This window comes from Oncorhynchus kisutch, linkage group LG23, assembly GCF_002021735.2.
Source record: "Oncorhynchus kisutch isolate 150728-3 linkage group LG23, Okis_V2, whole genome shotgun sequence".
NCBI lineage: Eukaryota > Metazoa > Chordata > Actinopteri > Salmoniformes > Salmonidae > Oncorhynchus > Oncorhynchus kisutch.
Genome location: NC_034196.2, coordinates 1,015,482 through 1,037,945, shown reverse-complemented (window position 1 = coordinate 1,037,945; position 22,464 = coordinate 1,015,482). Strand labels below are relative to the sequence as shown.

The 22,464-nt window shown below is 41.8% G+C and overlaps 1 protein-coding gene across 2 annotated transcripts in view; it reads left to right on the top strand.

Annotated features, from left to right (window-relative positions):
• Positions 1-22,464, top strand: part of col27a1a (collagen, type XXVII, alpha 1a) — a 230,409-nt gene that overhangs the window by 104,723 nt on the left and 103,222 nt on the right. For both annotated transcript variants that reach the window (XM_031803202.1, XM_031803203.1), the window contains exons 17-22: positions 3,695-3,748; positions 3,972-4,025; positions 5,550-5,603; positions 5,702-5,755; positions 12,239-12,292; positions 12,659-12,703. In XM_031803202.1, the coding sequence (XP_031659062.1) occupies positions 3,695-3,748; positions 3,972-4,025; positions 5,550-5,603; positions 5,702-5,755; positions 12,239-12,292; positions 12,659-12,703 (315 nt within the window). The remainder of the gene's footprint in view (positions 1-3,694; positions 3,749-3,971; positions 4,026-5,549; positions 5,604-5,701; positions 5,756-12,238; positions 12,293-12,658; positions 12,704-22,464) is intronic.

The following is a 22,464-nucleotide window of genomic DNA, read 5'->3' as shown; positions in this document are numbered from 1 at the left end:
CAGATCCCAGCCTGTGGAATAACAGCTGCATAGTGCAGATCCCAGCCTATGGAATAACAGCTGCATAGTGCAGATCCCAGCCTATGGAATAACAGCTGCATAGTGCAGATCCCAGCCTATGGAATAACAGCTGCATAGTGCAGATCCCAGCCTATGGAATAACAGCTGCATAGTGCAGATTCCAGCCTATGGAATAACAGCTGCACAGTGCAGATCCCAGCCTGTGGAATAACAGCTGCATAGTGCAGATCCCAGCCTATGGAATAACAGCTGCATAGTGCAGATCCCAGCCTATAGAATAACAGCTGCATAGTGCAGATCCCAGCCTATGGAATAACAGCTGCATAGTGCAGATCCCAGCCTATGGAATAACAGCTGCATAGTGCAGATCCCAGCCTATGGAATAACAGCTGCATAGTGCAGATCCCAGCCTATGGAATAACAGCTGCATAGTGCAGATCCCAGCCTATGGAATAACAGCTGCATAGTGCAGATCCCAGCCTATGGAATAACAGCTGCATAGTGCAGATCCCAGCCTATGGAATAACAGCTGCATAGTGCGGATCCCAGCCTATGGAATAACAGCTGCATAGTGCGGATCCCAGCCTATGGAATAACAGCTGCATAGTGCAGATCCCAGCCTATGGAATAACAGCTGCATAGTGCAGATCCCAGCCTATGGAATAACAGCTGCATAGTGCAGATCCCAGCCTATGGAATAACAGCTGCATAGTGCAGATCCCAGCCTATGGAATAACAGCTGCATAGTGCAGATCCCAGCCTATGGAATAACAGCTGCACAGTGCAGATCCCAGCCTGTGGAATAACAGCTGCATAGTGCAGATCCCAGCCTATGGAATAACAGCTGCATAGTGCAGATCCCAGCCTATAGAATAACAGCTGCATAGTGCAGATCCCAGCCTATGGAATAACAGCTGCATAGTGCAGATCCCAGCCTATGGAATAACAGCTGCATAGTGCAGATCCCAGCCTATGGAATAACAGCTGCATAGTGCAGATCCCAGCCTATGGAATAACAGCTGCATAGTGCAGATCCCAGCCTATGGAATAACAGCTGCATAGTGCAGATCCCAGCCTATGGAATAACAGCTGCATAGTGCAGATCCCAGCCTGTGGAATAACAGCTGCATAGTGCAGATCCCAGCCTGTGGAATAACAGCTGCATAGTGCAGATCCCAGCCTATGGAATAACAGCTGCATAGTGCAGATCCCAGCCTATAGAATAACAGCTGCATAGTGCAGATCCCAGCCTATGGAATAACAGCTGCATAGTGCAGATCCCAGCCTATGGAATAACAGCTGCATAGTGCAGATCCCAGCCTATGGAATAACAGCTGCATAGTGCAGATCCCAGCCTATGGAATAACAGCTGCATAGTGCAGATCCCAGCCTATGGAATAACAGCTGCATAGTGCAGATCCCAGCCTATGGAATAACAGCTGCATAGTGCAGATCCCAGCCTATGGAATAACAGCTGCATAGTGCGGATCCCAGCCTATAGAATAACAGCTGCATAGTGTGGATCCCAGCCTATGGAATAACAGCTGCAAAGTGCGGATCCCAGCCTATGGAATAACAGCTGCAAAGTGCAGATCCCAGCCTATGGAATAACAGCTGCATAGTGCGGATCCCAGCCTATGGAATAACAGCTGCATAGTGCAGATCCCAGCCTATGGAATAACAGCTGCATAGTGCGGATCCCAGCCTATGGAATAACAGCTGCATAGTGCAGATCCCAGCCTATGGAATAACAGCTGCATAGTGCAGATCCCAGCCTATGGAATAACAGCTGCATAGTGCAGATCCCAGCCTATGGAATAACAGCTGCATAGTGCAGATCCCAGCCTATGGAATAACAGCTGCATAGTGCAGATCCCAGCCTATAGAATAACAGCTGCATAGTGCAGATCCCAGCCTATGGAATAACAGCTGCATAGTGCAGATCCCAGCCTATGGAATAACAGCTGCATAGTGCAGATCCCAGCCTATGGAATAACAGCTGCATAGTGCAGATCCCAGCCTATGGAATAACAGCTGCATAGTGCAGATCCCAGCCTGTGGAATAACAGTGGGGCTTTTATTGCTCAATCTAATTCATGCTAATAAAAACATATATCCATAGGCCTAATGGACACATGCTCAAACTCGCACACTTTTGATCGAGTTAAAGGAGAAATCTGTAGATTCTACATACATTTTTGGGATTTAAAAATGATATACTGTGATACATACAGTACCAGTCAAAAGTTTGGACACCAACTCATTCAAGGGTTTTTCTTTATTTGGACTATTTTCTACATTGTAGAATAATAGTGAAGACATCAAACTATTAGATAAAACTGTGAAATCACACAACATTCTGCAGCAATACGCCATCTCATCTGGTTTGCACTTAGTGGGACTATAATTTGTTCACCCAACACACCTCCAGGCTGTGTAAGGGCTATTTGACCAAGAAGCAGAGTGATGGAGTGCTGCATCACCCAGCCTCAACCCAATTGAGATGGTTTGTTCTGAGTTGGAACACAGAGTGAAGAAAAAGCAGCCAACAAATGCTCAGCATATATGGGTACTCTTTCAAGACTGTTGGAAAAGCATTCCAGGTGAAGCTGGTTGAGAGAATGCCAAGTGTGTGCAAAGCTGTCATCAAGGCAAATGGTAGCTACTTTGAAGGATCTAAAATCTAAAATATATTTTGATTTGTTTAACACTTTTTTGGTTACTACATGATTCCATGTGTGTCCAATCTTTTGACTGGTGCTGTATGTATATCCATTGATTCTTTAAGTATATAATTTATGAGCTTAGTTCAACTGTCACACTCTAAGAGAACCCAAAATATAAGCTTGTTTTTCTCCAATGTTTGTAAACATTGTATATGTAAACAAACACTGAAAAGTCCTATTCTTGAAGATGCATGTGTTTACCTTTATTTAAGTAGGCAAGTAAGTTAAGAGCAAATCCTTATTTACAATGATGGCCTATCCCCCCCCCGGCCAAATTCTCCCCTAACCTGGACAACACTGGGACAATTGTGCGCCGCCCTATGGGACTCCCAATCACAGTCCGTTGTGACAGTCTGGGAACAAACCAGGGTCTGTAGCCTTAGACCACTGCGCCACTCAGGGGGATATAACATTTATTGAAATGACTGGAATTCTGATAGACTTTTTAGTTGTTAATGTAAATATATAATATTATTATATGTAGTAGAAAGCGATGGTTTAGAAGAAGCCTACTTGACCAACCATAAATTAAAATGTAACATCCATGTATGGCCAGCTATGTAAACTTTAACATTTATCTATCCTGCAATAGATGTTGTTCAATTGGTAACATTTTTGTCTTCTTCTAATGCCTCTTAAGGGGAAAGTAATCTAAAAGTAACTGAATGTAATCAGAATTCATTACTGAGTGTGGTTTATCCAAAAGTTACGTTACTGATTTACAATTTTGGACAGGTAACTACTAACTGTAACAGATTACATTTAGAAAGTAACCTACCCAACCCTAGTGATCGTGTATAGTGAATGAATGCTAATCTTTGCAAAGTTATGAGTATTGTCTTGTAGTAAAATGTTGGATGTGTGCAATAGAGCGCCGACATTTCACCTTTTGCTAATGGTGTTCTCTCTTTCCCCCTCCATTCTTTCACTTCCTCCAACCACATTAGGGTGAAATTGGGCTTCATGGACAGCAGGGAATGATCGGGTTCCAAGGAGACAAGGTAGAACCCCAACCCCCCAGGTTAACCCTTTAATTTCCTCTCTGCTGACCTCCAACTGCCCCAGCAAATGTACACACTCACACAGAGCCTTGGCCTTGGAGATGTTAACCAAAGTCATGTCTAACGGCTGGTGTTCCCATCAATCTCATTGGATATAATGCTTTCAGTGTTGTTCTGTTGCTGCTGAGATGACTAAAATCATTGGGGTCTGTGTATCTAACAGGGTGTTCAGGGTATTCCAGGGTTGTCAGGTACCAGAGGAAAACCAGGACTTCAGGTGAGTTCTCCCGCTATGAATTGCATTGGGATTTTAGTTTGGCCATGTAAAATGCATCATCACCATTTTTGCTCTGTACTGAAAGTGCTCGAGCTTGAAAACTTGACTGGTGATATGCACAATTCTTTGAAGATGTTATTAACAGTGGGCTAATTAACAAAATAGAGATGCCATATCTTAATTTAAGCCAGTTTCACATGACGTTTTAGTAGACACTCTTGTCCAGTTGGACTGAGTCCAACCCACAACCATGCTCCACCAACTGAGCAACATGGGACCACATGTGGCAGGAAAATAATCATGCAGCAACAGTAAATGTGAATTGTAACGTGGCTTTTAGTTGTTGGTCCAAAATTCCTCTAAGGCATATTGTATGATCTGTTTGATGTTGCGTTCATATATTTGGCAAGCGTGGTAAGGAGCACAGAAGCAGCTCATCCTAGAGCAATTTGTCCTGATGGTCGCGCTGTGGGGCCAGTGTGTGTGTGTTTGAGTAGTCTAGAGGAAAAAGAAACGCACACTTATTTAGGTGCTGTCTAGCGGAGTGGAAAATAAAAATAAAGGAGAGCCTCACTCTATGAGCTCAGATGCAAAAATGTAATGTCCAATGTTTCGACAGGCAAGCTGTCTTCATCAGGGTAATGAGTAGTGTTTATGAGTAGTACCTGAAGATGTGCATCAGGGGTATTGATAGTGTAAAAGGCCATTGGCCACACCCTCACATGTAATGCCATGCAAATTGGCCACATGGTGGTGCTATAACAATAAATGTAACAGACACGTGCCATGACACGATGATGCTATAACAAGCACATGTAATGCCATGCAAATTGGCCACATGGTGGTGCTATAACAATAAATGTAACAGACACGTGCCATGACACGATGATGCAATGACGGCCTGGGAACAGTGGGTTAACTGCCTGTTCAGGGGCAGAATGACAGATTTGTACCTTGTCAGCTCTGGGGTTTGATCTCACAACCTTCCGGTTACTAGTCCAACGCTCTAACCACTAGGCTACCCTGCCGCCCCTATAACAAGCACATGTTGCTATCTCTATATGTTTATATCCCTTGATCTGTTTGACTTCGAATGATGATATTTGGCACACATGCTAAGGGCTGTGAGTCTAGCTAATCTGTAAAGTATGGTTAAGTTTAGCCGTATGGGGGTGCTGTTGGAGGCTGTTGGACAGGAACAATCATTAATGGCTTATTGTGGGCATATTGTTTGAGCAAGAGGCTTGGAAAATATTTTTTGAATATGTGCATCCGTAGACACCATGTACCAAATGTGGCACTGATCAGTCGAGCGGTTCTGGAGAAGAAGACATTTAAAGTAGTCTATATCATAAATAATTGTCTAAAATATTGTATGATCTGTTTAATTTTTAGTTGTGATATTTGGCAAGCATGGTAAGGAGTACAGAAGTAGTGCATCCTTGGGCAATATGTCAAATTTGTGCTGATGGTGGCACACTGCTTGCTGCTTTCATTTTCAATGCATTTCCCTCCTACTCCCAGGGCAGGCCAGGAGAGAGAGGGTCTGATGGAGTACCTGGCCTTCCAGGAGCAGAGGTAACCACTTACAGTACACATGCACAAATGCATGTACACACACACACACAAGTACACACAACAACATACATATGTTCCCTTTTCTCTCTAAATCACAGGGTTTCCCTGGAGACATGGGGCCTCCTGGAGAGAATGGCTTAGAAGGCCCAAATGTGAGTAAATAACTTTTGTTCTTTTTGGGATCTGTTGAATGTTGGTATGACCCACATGAAAAAATACTAATGCATACTATGGTATAAATACTGTAGTATTACTGTATTTATGTACTATAATATTTACTTTAGTGTTTTTGCAGACTTTACTGAAGCCTAGTTAAGTATAAATACTGCAGTATTACCATAGTTAAAAAACAGTAATAGTATTTCAGTCATAACTGTAGTATTTACTATTGTGTTTTATTATATTTGACATAGAAGTGGGGGCTTCCACAAATACTAAAAGAGCAAGCTTTCCATAACCTGTTAGTAGGTAGGACTGCAGTCTGAACAGCTTGTTCAGCGCTTCTGCTCTTTTCTGGAACCTGTATGGAACACAATATATGTTGTTGGGTAGGTTACTTTCCATAACCTGTTAGTAGGTAGGACTGCAGTCTGAACAGCTTGTTCAGCGCTTCTGCTCTTTTCTGGAACCTGTATGGAACACAATATATGTTGTTGGGTAGGTTACTTTCCATAACCTGTTAGTAGGTAGGACTGCAGTCTGAACAGCTTGTTCAGCGCTTCTGCTCTTTTCTGGAACCTGTATGGAACACAATATATGTTGTTGGGTAGGTTACTTTCCATAACCTGTTAGTAGGTAGGACTGCAGTCTGAACAGCTTGTTCAGCGCTTCTTCTCTTTTCTGGAACCTGTATGGAACACAATATATGTTGTTGGGTAGGTTACTTTCCATAACCTGTTAGTAGGTAGGACTGCAGTCTGAACAGCTTGTTCAGCGCTTCTGCTCTTTTCTGGAACCTGTATGGAACACAATATATGTTGTTGGGTAGGTTACTTTCCATAACCTGTTAGTAGGTAGGACTGCAGTCTGAACAGCTTGTTCAGCGCTTCTGCTCTTTTCTGGAACCTGTATGGAACACAATATATGTTGTTGGGTAGGTTACTTTCCATAACCTGTTAGTAGGTAGGACTGCAGTCTGAACAGCTTGTTCAGCGCTTCTGCTCTTTTCTGGAACCTGTATGGAACACAATATATGTTGTTGGGTAGGTTACTTTCCATAACCTGTTAGTAGGTAGGACTGCAGTCTGAACAGCTTGTTCAGCGCTTCTGCTCTTTTCTGGAACCTGTATGGAACACAATATATGTTGTTGGGTAGGTTACTTTCCATAACCTGTTAGTAGGTAGGACTGCAGTCTGAACAGCTTGTTCAGCGCTTCTGCTCTTTTCTGGAACCTGTATGGAACACAATATATGTTGTTGGGTAGGTTACTTTCCATAACCTGTTAGTAGGTAGGACTGCAGTCTGAACAGCTTGTTCAGCGCTTCTGCTCTTTTCTGGAACCTGTATGGAACACAATATATGTTGTTGGGTAGGTTACTTTCCATAACCTGTTAGTAGGTAGGACTGCAGTCTGAACAGCTTGTTCAGCGCGTCTGCTCTTTTCTGGAACCTGTATGGAACACAATATATGTTGTTGGGTAGGTTACTTTCCATAACCTGTTAGTAGGTAGGACTGCAGTCTGAACAGCTTGTTCAGCGCTTCTGCTCTTTTCTGGAACCTGTATGGAACACAATATATGTTGTTGGGTAGGTTACTTTCCATAACCTGTTAGTAGGTAGGACTGCAGTCTGAACAGCTTGTTCAGCGCTTCTGCTCTTTTCTGGAACCTGTATGGAACACAATATATGTTGTTGGGTAGGTTACTTTCCATAACCTGTTAGTAGGTAGGACTGCAGTCTGAACAGCTTGTTCAGCGCTTCTGCTCTTTTCTGGAACCTGTATGGAACACAATATATGTTGTTGGGTAGGTTACTTTCCATAACCTGTTAGTAGGTAGGACTGCAGTCTGAACAGCTTGTTCAGCGCTTCTGCTCTTTTCTGGAACCTGTATGGAACACAATATATGTTGTTGGGTAGGTTACTTTCCATAACCTGTTAGTAGGTAGGACTGCAGTCTGAACAGCTTGTTCAGCGCTTCTGCTCTTTTCTGGAACCTGTATGGAACACAATATATGTTGTTGGGTAGGTTACTTTCCATAACCTGTTAGTAGGTAGGACTGCAGTCTGAACAGCTTGTTCAGCGCTTCTGCTCTTTTCTGGAACCTGTATGGAACACAATATATGTTGTTGGGTAGGTTACTTTCCATAACCTGTTAGTAGGTAGGACTGCAGTCTGAACAGCTTGTTCAGCGCTTCTGCTCTTTTCTGGAACCTGTATGGAACACAATATATGTTGTTGGGTAGGTTACTTTCCATAACCTGTTAGTAGGTAGGACTGCAGTCTGAACAGCTTGTTCAGCGCGTCTGCTCTTTTCTGGAACCTGTATGGAACACAATATATGTTGTTGGGTAGGTTACTTTCCATAACCTGTTAGTAGGTAGGACTGCAGTCTGAACAGCTTGTTCAGCGCTTCTGCTCTTTTCTGGAACCTGTATGGAACACAATATATGTTGTTGGGTAGGTTACTTTCCATAACCTGTTAGTAGGTAGGACTGCAGTCTGAACAGCTTGTTCAGCGCTTCTGCTCTTTTCTGGAACCTGTATGGAACACAATATATGTTGTTGGGTAGGTTACTTTCCATAACCTGTTAGTAGGTAGGACTGCAGTCTGAACAGCTTGTTCAGCGCTTCTGCTCTTTTCTGGAACCTGTATGGAACACAATATATGTTGTTGGGTAGGTTACTTTCCATAACCTGTTAGTAGGTAGGACTGCAGTCTGAACAGCTTGTTCAGCGCTTCTGCTCTTTTCTGGACCCTGTATGGAACACAATATATGTTGTTGGGTAGGTTACTTTCCATAACCTGTTAGTAGGTAGGACTGCAGTCTGAACAGCTTGTTCAGCGCTTCTGCTCTTTTCTGGAACCTGTATGGAACACAATATATGTTGTTGGGTAGGTTACTTTCCATAACCTGTTAGTAGGTAGGACTGCAGTCTGAACAGCTTGTTCAGCGCTTCTGCTCTTTTCTGGAACCTGTATGGAACACAATATATGTTGTTGGGTAGGTTACTTTCCATAACCTGTTAGTAGGTAGGACTGCAGTCTGAACAGCTTGTTCAGCGCTTCTGCTCTTTTCTGGAACCTGTATGGAACACAATATATGTTGTTGGGTAGGTTACTTTCCATAACCTGTTAGTAGGTAGGACTGCAGTCTGAACAGCTTGTTCAGCGCTTCTGCTCTTTTCTGGAACCTGTATGGAACACAATATATGTTGTTGGGTAGGTTACTTTCCATAACCTGTTAGTAGGTAGGACTGCAGTCTGAACAGCTTGTTCAGCGCTTCTGCTCTTTTCTGGAACCTGTATGGAACACAATATATGTTGTTGGGTAGGTTACTTTCCATAACCTGTTAGTAGGTAGGACTGCAGTCTGAACAGCTTGTTCAGCGCTTCTGCTCTTTTCTGGAACCTGTATGGAACACAATATATGTTGTTGGGTAGGTTACTTTCCATAACCTGTTAGTAGGTAGGACTGCAGTCTGAACAGCTTGTTCAGCGCTTCTGCTCTTTTCTGGAACCTGTATGGAACACAATATATGTTGTTGGGTAGGTTACTTTCCATAACCTGTTAGTAGGTAGGACTGCAGTCTGAACAGCTTGTTCAGCGCTTCTGCTCTTTTCTGGAACCTGTATGGAACACAATATATGTTGTTGGGTAGGTTACTTTCCATAACCTGTTAGTAGGTAGGACTGCAGTCTGAACAGCTTGTTCAGCGCTTCTGCTCTTTTCTGGAACCTGTATGGAACACAATATATGTTGTTGGGTAGGTTACTTTCCATAACCTGTTAGTAGGTAGGACTGCAGTCTGAACAGCTTGTTCAGCGCTTCTGCTCTTTTCTGGAACCTGTATGGAACACAATATATGTTGTTGGGTAGGTTACTTTCCATAACCTGTTAGTAGGTAGGACTGCAGTCTGAACAGCTTGTTCAGCGCTTCTGCTCTTTTCTGGAACCTGTATGGAACACAATATATGTTGTTGGGTAGGTTACTTTCTAAATGTAATTTGTTACAGTTAGTAGTTACCTGTCCACAATTGTAATCAGTAAGGTAACTTTTGGGATTACCCAAACTCAATAACATAATCTGATTACATTCAAAAACGTTTAGATTACTTTCCCATTAAGAGGCATTAGAAGACAACAATTTGTGTTACCAATTGAACAACATCTATTGCAGATTAAATCATTGTTAAAGTTTACATAGCTGGCCATTTATGGATGTTACATTTTACTTGATGGGTTGGTTATGTAGGCTTCTTCTAACCCATTGCTTTCTACTTCATATAATAATATGAGTAAACTATATCTTTACATTAATACCTTTCATTTATAAATCCAAAAATGGATGTAGAAACTCCAGATTACTCCTGGAGATCAAAGTTATTCCATAGGCTGGGATCTGCACTATGCAGCTGTTATTCCATAGGCTGGGATCTGCACTATGCAGCTGTTATTCCATAGGCTGGGATCTGCACTATGCAGCTGTTATTCCATAGGCTGGGATCTGCACTATGCAGCTGTTATTCCATAGGCTGGGATCTGCACTATGCAGCTGTTATTCCATAGGCTGGGATCTGCACTATGCAGCTGTTATTCCATAGGCTGGGATCTGCACTATGCAGCTGTTATTCCATAGGCTGGGATCTGCACTATGCAGCTGTTATTCCATAGGCTGGGATCTGCACTATGCAGCTGTTAATCTATAGGCTGGGATCTGCACTATGCAGCTGTTATTCCATAGGCTGGGATCTGCACTATGCAGCTGTTATTCCATAGGCTGGGATCTGCACTATGCAGCTGTTATTCCATAGGCTGGGATCTGCACTATGCAGCTGTTATTCTATAGGCTGGGATCTGCACTATGCAGCTGTTATTCCATAGGCTGGGATCTGCACTATGCAGCTGTTATTCCATAGGCTGGGATCTGCACTATGCAGCTGTTATTCCATAGGCTGGGATCTGCACTATGCAGCTGTTGCAAGAGTGCATTTTCACTGGCTGTCCACTGGTTTCAAAATAATGATTGATAGACATCTTAAACTTCTTGAATTCAACCCTTATTGGGTTCAAATACACATTTAGACTTGTGAACAGCCATCCATAACAACCACAATCCTTAAGGCACAAATAGCTAAATGAGAGAGCAGCTATATGATTCACATCAATGCGCTATGTAGATATCAATAATATGTCATTTCCTTATTTTTTTATTTTACTAGGCAAGTCAGTGGGTTAACTGCCTGTTCAGGGGCAGAATGACAGATTTGTACCTTGTCAGCTCGGGGGTTTGAACTTGCAACCTTCCGGTTACTAGTCCAATGCTCTAACCACTAGGCTACCCTGCCGTATCAAACATCGCCATAGATGTTTGATACTCTTTGGATGCCGACAGCAGTCGCACCATTGGAAGACATATACCTAACTGCTCATAGCGTGGAACTGAGAAAAATGACTTTTATTTACTTTGGTTTCACAGTAACTTTATGCAGTTACTGTTAAAATGACCCCGATTTTCTCCAAAACACAATACAATAGAGGCAGGATACTTGTCCATGTGATTACGTATGTATTTAATTTAACTCATTTTCGACCGAAATAGCAGTTACTGCCTTTTTGCTTGGTAGAGCAATACAGCTATCTACAGTTTATTACAGAATTGTATTTTTTAGATGTACTTTTAACTGACTAAAACCAAATTGAAACGGTCTAGAAATTGTAATGGACCTACATTTATACAATTTACTGAATGTGTCCAGCTCGCTAATAATCACCGAAAGTAAAGCTAGATAGTCAGGAAGTATGGAAAATTCCAATAATGTTGGATATTTTACTTTTTATTTAACTAGGCAAGTCAGTTAAGAACAAATTATTATTTTCAACGATAGCCTAGGAACAGTGAGAACTGCCTTGTTCAGGGGCAGATTTTTACCTTGTAAGCTCGGGGATTCAATCTTGCAACCTTTCGGTAACAAGTCCAGCGCTCTAACCACTAGGCTACCTGCCGCCCCAGGATAGAGGATTATATTGCGCAAATGTTTATGCCGAGGAAATATAACACATTTTCAGTGTGGCCCAACGGACCTTGTTGAAGACCAAATGCGGCCCCCAAGGGGAAATTAGTTTGACACCCCTGTTCTATAGGAAGAACTACACGATCAACGTATAGTAAGAAATCAAATCAAATTTAAGAACAACACGATTGGATACTACAGTGTGTAGTATAGTATTCTACAGTATACTACAAAATGCAATACTAAGTAGTAGTAGATATGATCGAGGGATACTACAGTGTGGAGTATAGTATCTACAGTATGCTACAGAAATCTATAGAATTCTCGAGTAAGTACTGTAGTATTCTATAGTATTGTTTCATGGGGGGGAGACACAGTGGGTGATGAGCATGAAAGTGTCTGCTTTTGGTTGTGATACTGCACATTCTGCCTTTGTAAAATGTTTTGTAATGTCCTGCAGGGAAAGCCAGGAGTGAGGGGGTTGCCTGGTCCTAGAGGGGTGCCCGGGCTAGAGGTATGATGTGATACAGCAGCTTGTTTTATGTCAGGGGTGGACAACCCCAGTCCATGAGTTCTGCTGTTCCAGTGGTTTTGTATTGCTCTCTGTGATGCTCTCTGACCCTGTTGCTGATTGGCTTGGGTCATGTTCAGTAGTCACAAAATGCTGCAAGGACTGGAGTTGTGCACAACTGCTCCTGAAACAACCTTGAGGACAACCAGCTCCATATACATGTTGTCCTATTTATAATGCACTTCTTTTCACCAATGACGTATGTCACAAGTAGTGCACTATGTAGAGAATATTGTCCCATTTGGGTTGCAGCCACAGTGTTTCATTTTAATAAAAGATAAATGCTAATGCCATTATCACTGTTTTCAGGGAGATGAGGGCCCACTTGGACCACTGGGTCTGACAGGAGTGGAGGTGAGTGGTGATTGGATGAAGATGGGAAAGGGGAAGTGAAGATAGCAGGGATCATTGTGGCTGCCTGTTTTAATTTTAACTGAGCTTTTTTATCACAGCATAGCCCCTCTGGCTTCTGTAACTCACACTCACTTCTCACTACGCTATGGAATAAATATGTGCACGTGCCTTCGGAAAGTATTCAGACCCCTTGACTTTTTCCACATTTGTGACCCGTTTCAGGAAACTAGACATATGTCGCTGGTCACTACTTGACAGGAAAGCCGTTTGAATGTTAACTTTTATATCTAAATGTGTTTTTTGGCAGAAATGTATTTTTTATTTTACCTTTATTTAACCAGGCAAGTCAGTTAAGAACAAATTCTTATTTTCAATGACGGCCTAAGAACAGTGGGTTAACTGCCTGTTCAGGGGAAGAACAACAGATTTGTAACTTGTCAGCTCGGGGGTTTGAACTTGCAACCTTTCGGTTACTAGTCCAACGCTCTAACCACTAGGCTACCCTGCCGTATCAAACATCGCCATAGATGTTTGATACTCTTTGGATGCCGACAGCAGTCGCACCATTGGAAGACATATACCCTGCCGCCCCATAATACCCTATAATGACAAAGCGAAAACAGGTTTAGAATTTTTTGCAAATGTGTCGCAAATAAAAAAACAGATACCTTATTGACATAATTATTCAGACCCTTTGCTATGATACATGAAATTGAGGTCAGGTGCATCCTGTTTCCATTGATCATGCTTGAAATGTTTCTACAACTTGATTGGAGTACACCTGTGGTAAAGTCAATTGATTGGACATGATTTGGAAAGGCACACCTGTCTATATAAGGTCCCACAGTTGACAGAGCATGTCAGAGAAAAAACTAAACCATGAGGTCGAAAGAATTGTCCATAGAGCTCCAAGACAGGATTGTGCCGAGGCACAGATCTGGGGAAGTGCACCAAAAAAAAGTATGCAGAATGGAAGGACCCCAAGAACACAGTGGCCTCCGTGATTCTTGAATGGAAGATGTTTAGAACCACCAAGAGTCTTCCTAGAGCTGGCCACCCGGCTAAACTGTGGGGGAGAAGGGCCTTGGTCAGGGAGGTGACTAAGAACCCGATGGTCACTCTCACAGAGTTCCTCTATGGAGATGGGAGAAACTTCCAGAAACGTCTATGCACCATACAGTGGGGCAAAAAAGTATTTAGTCAGCCACCAATTGTGCAAGTTCTCCCACTTAAAAAGACGAGAGAGGCCTGTAATTTTCATCATAGGTACACTTCAACTATGATTACAGACAAAATGAGAAAATATCCAGGAAATCACATTGTAGGATTTTAATGAATTTATTTGCAAATTATGGTGGAAAATAAGTATTTGGTCAATAACAAAAGTTTCTCAATACTTTGTTATATACCCTTTGTTGGCAATGACAGAGGTCAAACGTTTTCTGTAAGTCTTCACAATGCAGATCTCCTCTAGAGCAGTGATGTTTTGGGGCTGTTGCTGGGCAACACGGACTTTCAACTCCCTCCAAAGATTTTCTATGGGGTTGAGATCTGGAGACTGGCTAGGCCACTCCAGGACCTTGAAATGCTTCTTACAAAGCCACTCCATCGTTGCCCGGGCGATTTTATCTAATTTTGTCTATCATAGTTGAAGTGTACCTATGATGAAAATTACAGGCCTCTCATCTTTTTAAGTGGGAGAACTTGCACAATTGGTGGCTGACTAAATACTTTTTTGCCCCACTGTATATCTTTCAACTATGCTGTGATGTTTGTGAGTTGAAGATAAATAGTTTTACTAAGAGTGTTAGTATTTAGTAATTGACTGACCTGGTCGCTCCAGATCTCCCAACAGTACTATTTCTAGGGTACATTTTAGATCAATGTTATGCATTTTCAGCCATTCCTGAACCTGAGACCAAAAACAGGCTACATGAGGGCAATGACAAAATAAATGGTATATCATCTTTGTTAAGTGTTGCAGTCATTTCAGTTGCTGTAGTAGCTGATGTGTATAGTGTTCAGTCATCCGCATACATATACACACTGGCTTTACTCAAAGCCAGTGGCATGTCATTAGTACAGATTGAAAAAAGTAAGGGGATTAGACAGTTGCCCTGGGAAATTCCTTATTCTACTTGGATGATGTTGGCAAGTCTTTCGTTAAAGAACACCCTCTGTTCGACAGGTAACTCTTTATCCACAATATAGCAGGGGGTGTATAGCCGTAACACATACGTTTTTCCAGCAGCAGATTGATCGATAATGTCAATCTACAATGAAGTCTAACAAAACAGCCCCCACAATATTTTTGTCATATATTTTTCTCAGCCAATCATCAGTCATGTGTGTAAATGCTATGCTTGTTGAATGTCCTTCCCTGTTAGCGTGCTGAAAGTCCGTTGTCAATTAGTTTACTGTGAAATAGCATTGTATCTGGTCAAACACTATTTTTTCCAAAAGTTTACTATGGGTTGGTAACAGGCTGATTGGTCAGCTGTTTGAGCCAGAAAAGGGGGCTTCACTATTCTTAGGTAGCGGAATGACATTGGGTTCCCTCCAGGCCTGAGGGCACACACTTTCTAATAGGCTTAAATTGAAGATATGGCAAATAGGAGTGGCAATATCGTCCGCTATTATCCTCAGTAATTTCCCATCCAAGTTGTCAGACCCCGGTGGCTTGTCATTGTTGATAGACAACAATACTTTTTTCAGCTCTTCCACACTCACTTTAATGAACTAAAAATGACAAAATTACCAAATAAAGGTGTGCCAAGCTTGTAGCAACATATCCAAGAAGACTCAAGGCTGTAATCACTGCCAAAGGTGCTTCAACAAGGTACTTAGTAAAGGATATGAATATTAATATAAATGTGATATTTCAGTTTTTTATTTTTAATACAATTTGAGAATAAAACATTTATTTAAATGTGGAAAAAGTCAAGGGGTCTGAAGGGTTGGGGTCAATTACGTTTAAATTCCAGTCAATTCAGGAAGTACTGAAATTCCAATTCTCTTCAATGCTTTTCAATGAGGAACATTTGGAATTGGGTCTACTTTCTGACTTGAAATGGAATTGACCCCAACTCTAGTGTGCATTTGTAAATGTACAGATTTGTGTTATTGATCAAGTTAGCACTCTAAGTGCATCTTGATGTTATTCTACTTGTCTTTTATGCTGAGTCTCTGAGCTGTGATGTTGTCCAGACCGTCTTCATTCTGGGTGTTTAACCTTGTGTTACACTGAATTTGCTCTGCAGAAGTAGAGTAAAGGTAATCTATACCCACTCACATACTCAGTCCTACAGGCTAATTCACATTCCGCTGAAAAGCCTGTAGTTCTGAGAACAACGGAACACTGGCTTCATGTCAGCAGCTCTGCAGCATCTGCCCAGTTATGTATCGCAGAGGAGCTGGCACATAGGACCAGGTCTGAGCTGTATAGACTGAGTTGAAACCGTGTGCAACTGACTTTGGACTCAGTGGAACTGAGATCAGACAATATGATTAGGTGATTAGCTGAGTCAAGTGTGTTAGTGCTCGACTGAACCATAAGACTGCACACCTGTAGCTCTTAAAGGTTATGAACACCGCAGTATAGATTGACTGACCAGGTTACAGGTTTCTCATACTCAACGTAGCCTAACAGGTAAGAGCATTGGGCAAGTAACCGAAGGGCTGCTGGTTGGAATCACCGAGCCGGCTAGGTGAACAAATCTATCGATGTGCCCTCAAGCAAGGCACTTAAGTATAAGGTGGTGATAATTGCTATGTCCATTGCCCTGTTTTAAGATAAACTCAAATGAATCAAATGTTCTTTATTATAAATGTGCACAGGTATAAACGGTAGTGAATTTCAATATCAAGAATCAAATGCCAAATATGAAGTACAAACAAACAAGTAGATAAAGTACAATATAAAAAGTAATAAACTAGTTATGAGAAATGTACACAATAGAATATACAGCATGATAAAATGTGTGGAAGTAGTAAAGTGAGAAGTGACTTGGTATAACAGCTTAAATAAACAGTACTAATAAAAAGTCAATTCTTCAGGTACCTGTGATACAAATTGTACTTCTTTCTGAAACACAAGTAAACATTGAATTTGACGGTTTAATGTGGTCTAATTGTAGACATGTTGCCATGTTTCCCTCTCAAGCATTGTTCTTACAGTGCTTGGTATCTTATTCCTTTCCCTTTCTTTCCATCTTTGTTCTCTCTCTTCTTGTCTATTAGGCCCCTTTTTGTCTGTCTGTCTCTCAATAGTCTCTCTTTCCCATCCTGTCTCTCTCTAAATCTCAGGGGAAGTGGTGTTTGTCTCGTCCTCTCCCTATGAGTGATCTCTGGCCAGGTGCCACAGTGCTTTGCTTATGTGCTTCACTCAACCATCTGTCTGCTTTCCTCAGTACTCTCTGGTTCACTTTCTCTCTCAAGCGAGTGTGGTCAACCCAAGAGGAACGTGTTGTGACTTTACTTTCATTCATTTGATGACTGTTATTTATTTAATCAACTAACTATGTTTAATTGTTACCTGATTAAATGAATCATGTAACAATTAACTCATTAAGATTTGGCTTAACACAGAAGAGGTTGTTTTAAGAGTTACCATCTTTTGAATTAAACCCTAGAAGGTATATACAGTTGAAGTTGGAAGTTTACATACACCTTAGCCAAATACATTTAAACTCAGTTTTTCACAATTCCTGACATTTAATCCTAGTAAAATAGCTTGACTTTGTCCTTAAGCCATTTTGCCACAACTTTGGAAGTATGCTTGGGGTCATTGTACATTTGGAAGACCCATTTGCGACCAAGCTTTAACTTTCTGACTGATGTCTTGAGATGTTGCTTCAATATAGCCACATAATTTTCCTGCCTCGTGATGCCATCTATATTGTGAAGTGCACCAGTCCTCCTGCAGCAAAGCACCCCCACAACATGATGCTGCCACCCCCGTGCTTCACGGTTGGGATGGTGTTCTTCACCTTGTAAGCCTCCCCCTATTTCCTCCAAACATAATGATGGTCATTATGGCCAAACCATTTCTATTTTTCTTTCATCAGACCAGAGGACATTTCTCCAAAAAGTACGATCTTTGTCCCCATGTGCAGTTGCAAACCGTAGTCTGGCTTTTTTTATGGCAGTTTTGGAGCAGTGGTTTCTTCCTTGCAGAGCGGCCTTTCAGGTTATGTCGATATAGGACTCGTTTTACTGTGGATGTAGATAATTTTGTACCTGTTTCCTCCAGCATCTTCACACGGTCCTTTGCTGTAGTTCTGGAATTGATTTGCACTTTTCGCACCAAAGTACTTCCATCTCTAGGAGACAGAACGCGTCTCCTTTCTGAGCGGTATGACGGCTGCGTGGTCCCATGGTGTTTATATTGGGTACTATTGTTTGTACAAATGAACATGGTACCTTCAGGTGTTTGGAAATTGCTCCCAAGGATGTACCAGACTTGTGGAGGTCTACAATTATTTTTCTGAGGTCTTGTCTGATTTCTTTTGATTTTCCCATGATGTCAAGCAAAGAGGCACCGAGTTTGAAGGTAGGCCTTGAAATACATCTAATTGACTCAAATTATGTCAATTAGCCTATCAGGAGCTTCTAAAGCCTGGAATTTTCCAAGCTGTTTAAAGGCACTGTCAACTTAGTGTATGTAGACTCTGACCCACTTGAATTGTGATACAGTGAAATAATCTGTCTGTAAACAATTGTTGGAAAAATTACTTGTGTCATGCACAAAGTAGATGTCCTCACCGACTTGCCAAAACTATAGTTTATCAATACATTTGTGGAGTGGTTTAAAAACGGGTTTTAATGACTCCAACCTAAGTGTATGTAAACTTCCGATTTCAACTATCTATTACATTAATAAACAGTGGTCTTATTAATCATTACCTCTTATCATATCATCATTCTAAACAGTCGTAACCTCATACATCTGCAAAAAATCCAACCTTACTTATGATTCAGTACTACACAAATTGGTTCAATAATTTATTTATTAGCTAACTAAATGGGAAAACAGGATAACATACCATCTTAATACATGAGAAAACAGTCCCTAGCGGACTGTTTAAGATATGGCAGCTTGTTACTCAGCAAATGAAGAGGGGTGGGGAAGAGAGGGAGAGAGAAAAAGGGACACTTATTGTCGATACATTTCAGAACTATTCTCACAGTAATCATATAGTTTGCACACGAACCGCCACCCGTTTGAAAAAAGAAATCATGAATGCATTGGTTTGCCGTTTATCTCTTTAGGAACCAGCCCTCCTGAGGAAGTGTGTTGGCCTTTCAGAGGCAAACTTGTATGGCTCTGATTGACTACTGTTGTTCATTCTGGAAGAAAGCTATCCAGCTGTGTCGACGGTTCCTATTGGTGATGAGCGTAGTAGGATAGTTCACTTAGATTAGCTGTACCAGTGATTGTCTTAGAGGAGTTTGTTTTCCCCCTCGTGTCGGTATTCAGGATTCGGACCACTTTGGACATTTGCTGCACCTCGCCTTCTTTCTGGTCTAAAGGAAGGTGAGTTTATTTCTTCACCTCGTGTTGAGGTTCCAACCATTTTAAACGTGTAGCTCCCGCCTCACGTTTCGTGGTCTGGAGATTGATTTCTCTCCCAAGCCTTTATTGCACTCTGGTCAAAAGGGGCCGGTTCGGTCAGTCTGACTCGCTCTCTGACCTCACTCGTGGCTACTAACTACAGTGATTCTTCCTTTAAAAGTTTTGGCGTACTGCAGCACAGCTTGCTTGGTGCCGCAGAATTCTAGGGCACGTTATTTAAGTGTCAGCCATTGTTGCCAGAAAGACGCAATTTATCACAATCTGCCACTATCTACCACAAACGGTCGCGGAATAAGCTCAAAACTTTTAAAGGAATAACCATTGTATGCACAGTTTATAGGAGATTATTATTTATACCTCCTAAAATCACATTCCTATCAACGTAAAGTATGGAGACTTCATACCTGTAGTGTAAATACTTTTCAAGTTACAGTATTTCCTCCATAATCTTTTTAGTGACAACACGAAATAAAAACCAATGTGACATTAGTTTTCTATAGATAATCTCAGACCATTCCCCCAGTATTCACTTTTAAATGTGTTAGAGTTTAGGCGGGGAAAAGGATTTTACTGGAGGTGGAGAAAGATCCCCCGTCTCATGTAATTTACAACAGTGCGTGAACTGTCAATCAGGCCCAGTTCCCTCCTCCCCTCTTCTGTGGGTGAGAGAAGGTCTGGTTGTTGTCAACCATTGCTATGCTGATCTGACCTATTGCGATCCTAACAGGACAGTCATGACAATGTTTATATAAATATTTTACCAAGCAATACAAATTCTCATGTTACAATGAGAATCTGCTTTTACACTCAGCAAGTGAATCACAGTTTGACTTGCGAAAGACTCATGAAAGGTGTCTAAAGACCCTCAATGACACAAATTGTTGAACATCACTTATGGTTACTGAACACTTGTAGAATCTGTCTTTGACATTTCAACCAGTGCAGCTAGTCCCACAATGAGAGCAAGACCAGCAGACTGACTGCTGCTATGGAAGCACATAGACGGATCATGTCTTGAATCAGTTCCTACATAGATCCTTTGTGCTAATATATTTCTATAGTAGGCCTTGGAGCTCTACAGACAATTTCTTCGACCTCATGGCTTGTTTTTTGCTCTGACATGCACTGTCAACTGTGGGACCTTATATAGAGCAGTGTACAGTGGTTCATCCTTTAAAGGTTGCAGTGTACTGCAGCACAGCTTGCGTGGTACTGCATAATTCTATGGCACGTTATTTAAGTGTGAACCACTGGTACCAGATGAGAAGCATTTGATATGCTTCAATAGTGGCTGTATTAGATCATTTAACACCTTTTTTTGTGAGATCATAGCGTATGGGACTGATTTTAAGAAATGTCATGTAATGCTCCGGGTGTCGTGGGTGTGGAGTCAAATGCAGGAGACAGAGAGTTAAACGCTGTGCGTCTTTTAATAGCGCCTAACACACCACAGGGTGCTCACAAAAGTAACGTTCCCAAACACAGGGAATCAAAATGTACAATGGAACAAATCACGACCAGGCACAAAACACGTACCTCTACAACAGAGCCGAAGGTTACATAGAAATAATCCCGCACAACAACCAGGCGGGCCGGCTGTCTAATAAAGACAAACTAATTAACCCTACACAGGTGCTACCACTAAACATACAAGGAGGGGGAAGAAAAACAATCAGTGGCAGGCAATAGGCCGGTGACGACGACCGCCGAGCGCCACCCGCCCGGGAAAAGGAAACACCCTCGGTCGGACTCGTGACATGTCACTTAATTAATTTGCTTAATTTCTTCACCATAATAGTATAATTGTAGTCTAACCAATAACCAAACAGGGATTCAGTGAAAATAAAAACGATTTATCAAGACCAGTCCCCATTCTTGTCTCAGGTGCTGAAATAGTTGTAGGCTATTGCTTCAAATCATATTGCTTCAAACTTCAATAGGCTCTTAAGACCTACACCACTTTTAACAGCACATTACTCAACACTAGTGAGACTCATGTCACCTATGGACTACAGTATATCGGAAAATATGACATGACTCTCCACCAATAATTACATATAGAGGATTAGAGGATCTAAATTAAAACTAAAAGACGCCTCATGGGTCCCCCGGTGGCAGCCGGCACAGGTATCTGTAGCAGCGCCTCATGGGTCCCCCGGTGGCAGCCGGCACAGGTATCTGTAGCAGCGCCTCATGGGTCCCCCGGTGGCAGCCGGCACAGGTATCTGTAGCAGCGCCTCATGGGTCCCCCGGTGGCAGCCGGCACAGGTATCTGTAGCAGCGCATTTTGCATTGCGATGCAGTGACAGACAGCTGCACCACTGGGTAGGCTCCATCCACAAAGTATCAAAATACAGAGAGGTTTTGGTAAAGGTAAATGGTCCTGCTAATAGTCCATAATGGGCTATTATAAAACTGTACATGGTGTCCAGGTCAGGATAACCAAAACATTTATTTTATTAATGTTTGTGCGAGTCACAAACATTAAGGCCATGAATGAGCGAGTCACTCAGCTTTATGTAGGTGCCGGGCTATATGACTGTGCCATCAACTTGTTAATATATAACGATATTTTGGAGGTTATTTCATTTTTACAGAAAACAAAAGTGAGCGATTGTAATCTGAATAAAAGCCTAAATAATATTTGTAAAGGCCAAAACATTTATTTCTGTTTTTAGGGGGAGAGAAACACTGGGCCAATTGTGCGCCGCCCTATGGGACTCCCAATCACAGTCAGATGTGATACATAATAATAATAATCATTTTTGTTGTATTATTTGTTTGTCTTTTCTGGTGGATTAAACTGAAATTGCAACCAATCACGGCCGGTTGTGATACAGCCAACCTAACTAAGCAAGTCCTTCTAGGCAAGTCTATTGTCCTGTAATGGTGCTGTAGAACGTATGTTTTTAAAGAGTATTTTCCAGTAAGCAACTAGTAATTCGTTATGGATCCATAACTAAATAAACATCGGCATTTTGAAAGAGTATTTGTATCATTATTGTATTAACGAAAGCATAAAGACGGCTTTGCAGCCCATCCCGTGTCCCCTGCCCTCGTGCCATGAACCTCGCACGCTTTCAGTGGATACAGCTGGAGAACTGCAAGGCAATCCCATTGTGCGCCACTCGGGTGCCATGATCAATATGACCAATCAATATTGTCCTGCTAATAACAGGGTTAATAA